The 10,918-nt window shown below is 30.4% G+C and overlaps 1 protein-coding gene and 1 pseudogene across 6 annotated transcripts in view; one reads left to right on the forward strand and one right to left on the reverse strand.

The window, feature by feature from the left end:
- UBR3 (ubiquitin protein ligase E3 component n-recognin 3 (putative)) overlaps window positions 1-10,918 on the forward strand; it is a 187,104-nt gene that overhangs the window by 33,474 nt on the left and 142,712 nt on the right. For 4 of the 6 annotated variants that reach the window (XM_025039283.1, XM_025039285.1, XM_025039286.1 and 1 more), the window contains exons 2-5: window positions 2,221-2,360; window positions 4,914-5,072; window positions 7,347-7,490; window positions 8,037-8,086. In XM_025039283.1, the coding sequence (XP_024895051.1) occupies window positions 2,221-2,360; window positions 4,914-5,072; window positions 7,347-7,490; window positions 8,037-8,086 (493 nt within the window). The remainder of the gene's footprint in view (window positions 1-2,220; window positions 2,361-4,913; window positions 5,073-7,346; window positions 7,491-8,036; window positions 8,087-10,918) is intronic. The other 2 variants (XM_025039284.1, XM_025039288.1) reach the window with 1 other exon arrangement.
- Window positions 167-285, reverse strand: LOC112470458 (annotated as a pseudogene).

The following is a 10,918-nucleotide window of genomic DNA, read 5'->3' on the forward strand; positions in this document are numbered from 1 at the left end:
CCTTCTATTTCGCCTGCCACTGACAGATTGCAGAACTGAGTCAGTTTCTTTTTCTTTCTTTTTGTCTTTTTTCTTTTTTTTTTTTTTGGGCAAGGCAACCCTTGGTTGACCCTCAGATTGCAAGGACTTTGTCAGCTTACAATTACTTACTTTTTTTTATTTTTTATGCCTACAGCACCTGGTCTTCCTAGGTGGTCTCCCATCCAAGTACTAACCAGGCCCAACCCTGCTTAGCTTACGAGATCAGACAGGATCCAGCTTGTTCAGGGTAGCATGGCTGTAGACTCAGTTTCTGTATAATATTCTCCATTTATAATTCGTCTGTTTACTTTTTAGTGATGTCATGTAATTTGTTCCTTTATCTCCTATGCTTCTAATAAATAGAAGGTAGTTCTAGCGGTTTGATGTCATTTACGTTCAATGTGTTTGGTAAGAACACTTCATAAATGGTGCTGTGTATTTCATAAGCATCATAGAGCCTGATTTTTTCACTTCTGGTCATACTAAGATTGGTAAAGATATAACAGTCTGATCTCTGGATAATTTCATTTCAAGTCTTCCTCTAATGGCTCTATTGCATGGAACAAATATTTCAGTAGCTATCACAAAATGGTCATTTTCTAGTTACTCATTTTTTACTTTAATGAAATTCATTCCTTTGATAATTTTTTAAACAAAAGAAATATACTTTGTTTTATTTACAAAAAGCATTTTATGAAACAGAATATGTACAGAGTTATCCCATTTCTGTTTTCAATCATATCAATTAAGAAAGGGAAGATATTTATTCAGTTTTATTTGCTGATTTGATAACTCATTGCTTTGATTTATTAGAGAACTTAAACATCTTTTCACATGTATATTAGCTATTCTGTACATGTTTTGTGAATTGTTCATGACCTTGCCTGAGTTTTCTATTGTTTTCTTTTGCTTATTCATTTTTGACAGTTCATAGATCATAGATATTAATCTTTTACCTATTTTACTTATTATAAAAATTTTTTCCAGTTTATAATTGTCTTCTGTATAGAAGCTTTTGATTTATGTAGTCAGTTTTTATCTTTTATGGCTTTTGGTTTCTGGTTGTACTTAGACTTTCTATACCTTGAGTTAATGTAGTGGGAGAGTTTGGTTTTTTCCTGGTAATTTTTTCCTGGTGTAAGAAATGTCAAATTTATTTTACGCATTTAAATAATCAATTGTCCTAAAGCAGTTTGTCTTTTGCCCACTGCATTGAACTGAGATGCCACAGTTTTATATTAAATTCACAAATTTACATAGTCTCCTTCAACTCCCTGTGGTCCATTGATGTTATCACATTACCAAATATTTTTAATTACAATAGCTTTTGTAATATGTTTTAAGATCTAGGTGACTATCATCTTTTTTTTTTTTTTCAAGTTTTACCGAGTTTTCCCACACACATACTCTCATTTGAACTTTAGAATTAGCTCGTGATTGGGGTTGAAATCAAGTGGTATTAAGTTTTGTGGGACTGACATTAAAACAATGGTTTTTCCATTTGGGTGTGTTGTTTTCTCTATTCAAATCCTTTAAGTTTTCAGCTAAAATACTTTCTACACCTTTCCTAATAAGATTATTTTTAGGCATTTTATATGTTTAGTTTGGTTATTTTATGTTTGGTCACAAAATACCTTATTTGTGATCATTGGATTGTGAATATAGAATCATTTATTTTTGCTCAAATATACCAGTCATACTTCAAAATAAGTATAAATAAAATTGGAACGTATATACTTAAGTGTTTAAATTTTTAAAATAAACTTCAGGTATTTCTATCACTTACCTGTTCATTTGTGCAATAAGTTAGAAATAGTTTAGTTAAAGAATACAAATGATTGGGAAATGATCAATTTATATTTAATGGTTTATAAAGGATTGGCGTAATAAAGTAGTAGTTAAGGTAATAAATTGCAGTTAAAAATATAAACCCTGTAATGAGATTTTCTTTTTGTATTCATTCTAGTTGGATCCTAGCTAGTGTGGCCTTTTATTAGGAATAATTCTCCCTCAGTGCCATTTTTGATTCAAAGGCCTATTAAAACTATATTCTTTTAACTTGCTGTCTTAAAAATCATAAAGGAAGAATACTTGGCTTTGTTATTTGCTTACATTTTGTTTATGGATATTATAAATAGGACTACTGTATTCTGACAGATTAGACATCACTGTTAATTTTTTTTCTTTCTCATATTGCAGGTTTTGCAAAAGGCATCAAATTAAATCAAGTTCAAATATTCCCTGTGTTCCCAAAGACTTACTGATGATGTCTGAATTTGTTCTTCCAAGATTTATTTTTTGTCTCATTCAGTACTTACGAGAAGGCTATAGTGAACCAGGTATGTTTAATCTACTCTTTGTTAGTACTCTTTTCAAGTTCCCGATTAACAAAGTTTAGCATTAATAACGAGTTGTTTTTTTCAGATTTTTTCTGCTTAACAGTTTTTATTTATGACTATGAAATACTAAATAAAAACATTAAATATTAATTATATAAGCTCATAGATGCCTTGTAGTTGACTCAGTCACTCTGTGCTCCTGGGAGCAAAGATGTTTTTGATCAAACTTACTTGGCCTTTTGCTTATGAACAAATAATCATTTTATAGGGTTAAAGTGACTTTATATGTAATTATGATAGAGCACAATTAAGAAGTCCTGGAAATGTTTGAATCTATCTTAGATTTTTAGAAAATTAAACTACTATTTCACCAATATTTTTCTCTTTCTCTCTTCCCCTTTTTTGATAGAAGACTATATGTTTTTGTTCCCCTCCATATATAACAACTTATGAGAGAGAGTCAATTGGTTTACTCCTGTGTTACTGGTAGAACATATGCTAGTGTTAAAAAGAGAAAAACATGCAAATTTCTTACTTTTTAAGATTTATTCACAATCCTGATTAATATACTTTAGCTAAATATTTGGATTTAGGTATCATCTATTAAAGTTCTCAGTCTGACATTGTGGATTATGGATATCAGTTAATGGTATAAAACAAATTTATTAACTTTTTGTAATTTTGTTTACCTTTCTAATGACACTTGCATTTTTATCATATAAAGGACTACATTTTCCATTACTTTGGAAGTTTTAATTTATTTAATACTGTAAATAATCTTACATCCAATTTGAAACTATGGCATACATCTTTATCTTTGTCTATCCCTCCCCCATCCTTAAAGTGTGAAGAAATATTATATAGCATCTTCATTACACCTAAAGCAATCATGTTACCTTTGTTGTGAGCAAATACTTTCTACATTTTTAGTAAAGTATGCAATCCTTTAAGTACTTGTACTCCTCTCAGAGTATGTGACTTAAAACATAGAAAGAAATATTTTCATTTAGTCCCGGACTACTCTGGCATGAAGGAACCAGAGACCAGCTGGATTATTGAACTTGTCTTCTGTATGATTTCTCATACACTAGTTTACAGACTTTTGGGGAATTTACATTTTGTATTTAAAGTGTCTTATTTTAGAAAAGTAATAGGTAGAAATTATTTATTGTCAGAATCTTAAAACTTAACCATTAGTTTAATCACAGATTAATTTGTACAAAAGTGTATTATATTAATTTTTTCCTATGGCAACATTTAGCAGTTATAAAAGGTAGATGATATAGATACATAGCTTTGATAATTATGTGTTACCATTATCTGAAAACATAAAGGAATGAATGGAAGCACTTTTTGTTTTAAGATGAGCTTCATGAACTTCGAGTCACAAAATTTTATTCTTTATATAACCACTTGTGCTCAGCATTCATTTCTTCTGTGCAAAAAAAGAAAAAAAAGATTTGAAAATTAAAGAAAGGACTGGAAAATTTTCAATTTGTGGTAATGGAAGTTCAGAGATTACATGGTTTTACAGTTTACTTGCGTTCCATTTCAATCAAACATACTTGGCCTTTTGCGTATCAATAATCATTTTATGGGGTTAAAGTGACTTTATATGCAATTCTATTATGATAGAGTGCAATCTGGAATTTCATCCACAGATTATCATTGTACTAGGTTGTGAGATCCTTGGTGTAGGAACTATGTCTTATTTAGTTTTGCTTCTCAGTGCCTTTCATGGAGTAGATGCTGAATAAATGTTGAATGAAATTGATGTCTTCTTTTCTGGGCACACAGGTCTCTTATATGCATTCTTCTTTTACCAGTTATAGTTAGCTCTAAATCTCTCCATTTACTTTTTCCTTTCAGACCTCAGTTTCTTTAAAACATCTCTTTATTTTTCTCTTAAATATTCTTTTTCAGTTGCTATTCAAGTTTTTTTCTTCTCCCTCTATCTCTACTAGGCACACATTGCCTGGTATTTTAAAATTATTTTAGTAAAAGCACTCATGTTTATGAAAACAGTTATTTTTCATATTAGTTGCTTTGACCTCCAGCTAACATGAGTCTGTATTTTTGGAATATGATAGAGGATGTGTTATTTGCTCCACAGGTTTAAATTTAGAGCTGACATAATTTTGTCCTAATATTTTCATAGTACTCTCAATATATTTTATTTCTGTCTTGTTTTATTTTAGGGAATTATCTTTACTTTTTCTGAAATACTATCTAATTTTGAAATGATCTTATGATTACATTTATATATCTGGAAATATAGGGCCCTCAAATCGAAATCTTTTTACACAAATTAAATGCTTAATACTTTATGAAGTTATGTCTTTTCTGCATCAACCCTTTCTTAGAGGACTGAATTCCTGAGCAGGTCTACTCACCCTAGGCTGAGTGCTGGGTGGATACCTACTTTCTAAATAGAGTTCTTATATTAACTTTTTTGATTATAAAATACTGTCATCTAATTCATTATAATTTAAAAGAATAAAATATTGTTATTATCGAAATATTTTAAATAAAGTTAATTATATGTCTTTTTAGCAGCAGATGTACCATCAGAAAAAGACCTTAACAAAGTCCTTCAGCTTTTGGAACCTCAAATTTCCTTTTTAGAAGATCTAACTAAAATGGGAGGAGCAATGCGGTCTGTTCTTACTCAGGTTTTGACAAACCAACAAAACTATAAAGATCTGACTTCTGGTGAGTTAAATGTTAAAAGAACATTAACATTTACTTATATTACTATAATTATTAAGTATTTTAGAACTTAAAAGTAAAATGTAGATTTTTTTCATAGACTGCTAAAGCTGGAAGTTATTAAGAATACCTCTTTTATGGGTGAAGAAGCTGAACTCCAGAAAAATTAAGTGACTGGTTCAAGACCTTACAACTAACTTATTTTGAAGTTGGGACTAGAACCCAGGTCTTCTAACTTTTGGTGTGACATATTCATAATTATACTCTACCTCCCCTTCTCCAAACAATAATAACAACCACTCTATGTCTTTATTTTTGGTATTCTAAACTTTTGGGTTATATGGCTGAGGATTTTATAATAACATTGAATTCAAGTTATAAAATTTGGAATTGTTGAATATGCTTTTATATAGCATGCTATATTGTTATATAAAACACTTTAGTTTTTATACTTTTTAGCTCAAATTTATAGTATAATAAATATATCAATTATTTTAAAATCTTGTAAATATTTTAAATGGCTTTTTTTTTGCTGGCTCATGAATAGCATATTTTGAAAATTGAAGTTTGTTTTGTTTCTTTAGAGCGGTGAACATTTTCATGTGTATTGTTAGTTATTTAGAGATAGTCTTGATATATTTATTTCTTCAGCTAATACCTATTAAATATCCACTGTGTGTTTGGCTTTGGGCTAGGTATTAGAGCTTGGGGTGGAAAAGGTAATAACTAAACTAGGTAATCTTGTTCCTACCCTTATAAAGCTTATGGTCTAGTGAGTGAGATAACATTAAAAAACCCAGACCAAAAAATTGTGTAATTATAAACTGTAGTAAATGCTATGAGAGAATAGGAAGTTTTTATAAAAACGGAGTCCTGATTTCACAGAGATGAGGGGAGTTGGGGTGGTAGTGAGTTAGAGTCCAGGTAGAGGACATCTTCTGCTTTTGACTATTGGACTAGCTCTTATACCATAAACAACATAAAACTGGAAAAAATGTGAGGCACCGAGGTTCGGCATTCGACAATAGGCAATACAAGACTGTAAAGCTTTGAGAGAAAGAAAACCATAAGATGAGCCTCACGATTGCCTTGAATCTCTCTTTCGGGACAACTTCCTGCCTGTCATTAGTGCAGCAAGCTGGCATAGGAGCAGAACATGGTGGTCCAATTGGGCTAAGTAGGGCAACTGAAACTAGACTCTAGAGCAAAATACCAAGAGGTAGTAGGGAAGATGTATATGGGACCCCTGAAAGTGCTTGGCTGAGGACTGAGATACATGTGTACAAGATGAGACTACCTAAGACTTCTTAGATAGCGACTGCTATGGGGTTAAAAGCAGAATATAGATATTAGAGCTTAAGCAATATTGGGAGACATTGGAGTTTCAGTTCAGTCAGACCAGAGAGACCTTATTACAATAACCTAGGCATTTAGTTGAAACAAAAGGCTAAACCTAGAATAAGGTCTATTCTAGGTCAGCCTTAATGAAACCTAAAACCCTGATGGTATCTGTAAGGGAGATAGAGTTTGGAGATTATTCCTATAAGTTTAGAGGGCCTTTTACTATTATTCCATTCTCCATAATATATTAGAAAAAAGAAAAAAACTAGCAATAATTAATAAGCTGAAATGTAAAAGTGAAAGTTCTAGGATTATTTAATTCTAGAACCTAAACTTTTCAATATTTTATGGAATAAATTAGTTTTAATTGATACTTCTATAGAAATTATACTTTTGATTCCTTATATATGACAATAAAAGGCTTGGTACAATAGGAATTAACAGTAATTTCAGTTGTAATATTTGAAAATTTCACTCAGACATTGTCTTCTCCAGAAAGCTTTTCTTAAATACTCTGCTTTGGGTAAATCTGGCTACATAGTATTATGAGAGCACGGATTGTCAAACTAAATAGTGAAGTCAGCTACATAATTGTCTTTTATCATATTATCTGACTTTCTTTATCACTAATTTTCAACATCTTTGAAGGCAGGAATCATTTATTAATTTTTGTACCATGCGTCTGATGTATTTTAGATGCTCAGTTCCTTAGCAGATTTCATTATTTGTTCTAAACATGCTGTGTGTACATTTTGGGATTGTTAGGCTAAATATGAGCACAAAAATGTTGTCTGAAACTTTTATTCATTCTAGGGTTTCCCCTTCATTAGCATATTCACCTATTTTATATAGGCATATATTAGTGATTGAGTTGGCTGTACATATATTTTGAACAAAATGTATTTTTTCTTATTTTAAATTTGTTTTAAATATTAGGTCTTGGAGAAAATTCTTGTGCAAAAAAAAGTCATGAAAAGTACCTTATAGCTTTGAAGAGCTCTGGACTTACATATCCTGAGGATAAACTTGTATATGGTATACAGGAGTCATCTGCTGGTACTAGCACTCTGGCAGTTCAAGGTTTGTCTAAATGTTTAATTTGGACAGTAGTAACTTGCTGTATTAAAACAGAAACTCCTCAAACCTTACTCATCATTGAAGAAATTTAAATAATGTGTCATTCTTTGTAAGGAAAGTAATAAAAGATACAAAAATTTAGAAGCAAGAATGAATAGGTTGGCCAAAGAAGAGATTAGGCACTTTTCTTAAATGGAATTTGGTTAGTTAATTAAGGTTTTGGTTCTAACTAGTGAAAAATGTAGCAGTTGTTATATTTAAGAATTGCCCAGAACTTTGGTAAACCATAATTTAAAACTAATAAGGGAGAACTTCTGAAACACCACTTGTGATGATTAAATTTGGGTTTTCACTGGAGATTTCTGATCAAAGTATAAAATATTAGGTCCAAATTTATTAAAGATAAATGTTGGACTCTGCTAAGATAACTGTTAGAATGAAGTGTCTTACTATAACAAAACTTAGTTTTTGATATTATTATATTGCAAAGTAATTTTAAATTAAAGCGTTATATAACTATGAAGGGCAACTTTTTTTTCCTTTCCAAAGGTTTTGCAGGTGCAACAGGGACATTGGGACAATTGGATTCTTCAGATGAGGTAAGATTTAAAATTTAAAACTTTTAAAAAATAGAATTAAAAAATTTTAAAACTGTACAGATTTGTGGATATTATCTAGTTTAAATTTGTTTGGTAGACAAAAACACTAAAAACACTAACACTGAAAACACTAAAGCTCAGAATGGACTAACTTAGTCAAGATCACACAATTAGTGACAGAACAAGGACTACAACTAGATTTTTACTTGTTTAAAATTCATTTCTCGGCTATCAGTTTGAAATTTCAATGTTTATAGTATTAATAAATATTTCTAATAAGTCTTTTTAACATTACTGTATTTTCCTAGTATGCAATTTATAAGGGAAAATTGCTTTTTACATATATTTATTTATAACCTTAATGCTTATAAATTTAAATTTCATATTTTTATTGCATTATACATATAATGATTGATTTAATGAGTTTTGAAACAAAATTGTGTTACATATAAACGCATACATCTTTTTTCTTTAAAAATCTATTTTGATTTGATAATATTAAATTAACTGAGCCAAATATCTTCCTTTTGAAAGCATGATTTCTGTTACTGAAGTCTTATAATTGATTTATTGCCTTATAATTTAAACTTTATGGTAGTATTCTCCCCCACAAGAAAAAAAAAAAGGCTCCCATAAAATCCAACATTCTGTGGAGTCTCATTTTGGACAGTTTTAAAGAGTTTTCAACAAATTGGAGAGGCAGTTTAGTATGCTGCTTAAGAGTTTGACTCTGGAATTATAATACCTGGGTTTGAATCTGACTCCTGTACCAATAGTAGTGTGACTGTGGGCAAGTGTCTTAACTTCTCCATGTCTAAATTTCTTCATCTGTAAAATGGAGGTAATAATAGTACTTATTTCCTGGCGTTATTGTGAGGATTGAATGAGTTAATAACTGTAAGCACTTAGAGCAGTAGTATCTGGCATATTGTGAATACTATATGTGTTTGTTAAATAAATAAGATAAAATCTTATTTTTAAAAATTGGTGTAAATGGTTAGCTAAAATTTTTGCTTTGTTTTAAATTTTAAAGAGTTACTTTTAAGAATAGTAATATTGCTATAATCACAAATGGAGAAAACTGGCAGATATTTGAAATAGACTTTCAGAAATATATAAACATTTAAATTAAAATGGTAATAATTCCATTTTGAAGTGAGAGGAGGATATCGATGAGGGTAAGAGTGCTAATTCTTTATCTGTCAAAGAAGGAAGTGATTAGACAATAAACGTGATTTTAAACTGCTTATTCTACTTTCATTAAGGGCATGTGGTGGGGTGGGGTGGCTTCTCATAAGGCAAGATCTGGTAATACTCAGGAGTTGAATGTGAATGGATGCAAGTGCACTTCCTTAATTAAAGTCAAAAAGATAGGGAAGGAGCCTGGTAACTATCACCAGTAGAAACTTTAGAAAACTATTACATAATGAATTTAGTGATATTATAGAACCCTTTATTAAAATATTTTGATGTGATCTAGAAAATTCTGGAGTTTTATGTTAGTATTTATATGGTTGATTAAAACTTTCATATTATTTTCATATACTGAGCATTATACATCCCAACAGCCTTGCTAACAATTGTACTTTATTTTCATGAATTAGATTTGATTTCTGGGCATGTGGAAAGCTGATATTCAACATAGATACTTTCTCCTATGTCTAGGAAAGAAGTAACATTCATTTTTGTCTTGGCCTAAACTCTCCAGATTAGCTATTAAAGTGCTGGTGGAGTCTTTAGTTGTATATTATTGCACTGCAACAACATTGTTTTGTAGGAAGGTCCTAGTAGGAGATCCTTTTGTGAGCATGAGTTGAGGGGCTTTTGAGTCTTTTCTAGAAGCAATTTCTAGAGGCATATAGAGGATTAGAAATACAGTCTTTCTTTGTTCATTACCATTCTGATTTGTGTTTTTTAGGTCTTCTCTTCCTTCCTCTTAGATTCATAGTTTCAGCAATTTCTGTGTGTAATGTGATTTATATAATTATTTGTTCCTTAATTATAATTGTCTCAGTGTAAATATAGTAAATACTTTTTGATGGTGATAACTTCAAAATACTTCATTTGAGCATCTGTATTCATAATGCACTATTTTTTTGATAATAGCTGAGAGTTACTTTAAGAGCATGTGATGAATATTTAATGTATATATTTAAAGGTAGTTTAGATTCTTTGATTTTTAAATCATTTTATAATAAGACTTTTAGTCTATTTAAAAGTATTTTTTATAGTTTATATATTTATTGTATATTCTAATTGGTATAAAAATGGGATCATTTGGGCATTTGAAAGCTAAAGTTGAAGTTGAGTTTAGTTGGAAATAGATTGAGGGATATCTACTCTAGTTTTTTTTCCCTTGTTTCTCCCCCCAGCTTTATTGAAGTATAATAGACAAGTAGTTGCTCATATTTACATTGTACAATTCAATGAATTTTTTTCAATTATAGTTGGTATACAATAATATATTAGTTTCAGTTGTACAGCATAGTGATTAGAGATCTGTGTAACTCATAAAGTGGTCATCCCACTAAATCCATCTTCCCCCTTACATATTTTTTACGACATTGTAGACTATTTTCCTTATGCTACAATTTTATCTCCATGACTATTTTGTATCTATCTATTTGTACTTCTTAATCCCTTTGCCCTTTTTTACCAGCCCCGCCCAGACTTCTCTCCCATCTAATAGCCCTCAAAATATTCTCTGTATCTATGAGTGTGTTTCCATTGTTGTTGTCGTTTATTTTGTTCTTTAGATTCCACATGTACATGAAATCATGCAGTATTTGTCTCTATCTGACTTACTGCATTCAGTGCAATATCCTCTAGGTC

The sequence above is a fragment of the Pteropus alecto genome, unplaced genomic scaffold (assembly GCF_000325575.1).
Source record: "Pteropus alecto unplaced genomic scaffold, ASM32557v1 scaffold3, whole genome shotgun sequence".
Taxonomy (NCBI): domain Eukaryota; kingdom Metazoa; phylum Chordata; class Mammalia; order Chiroptera; family Pteropodidae; genus Pteropus; species Pteropus alecto.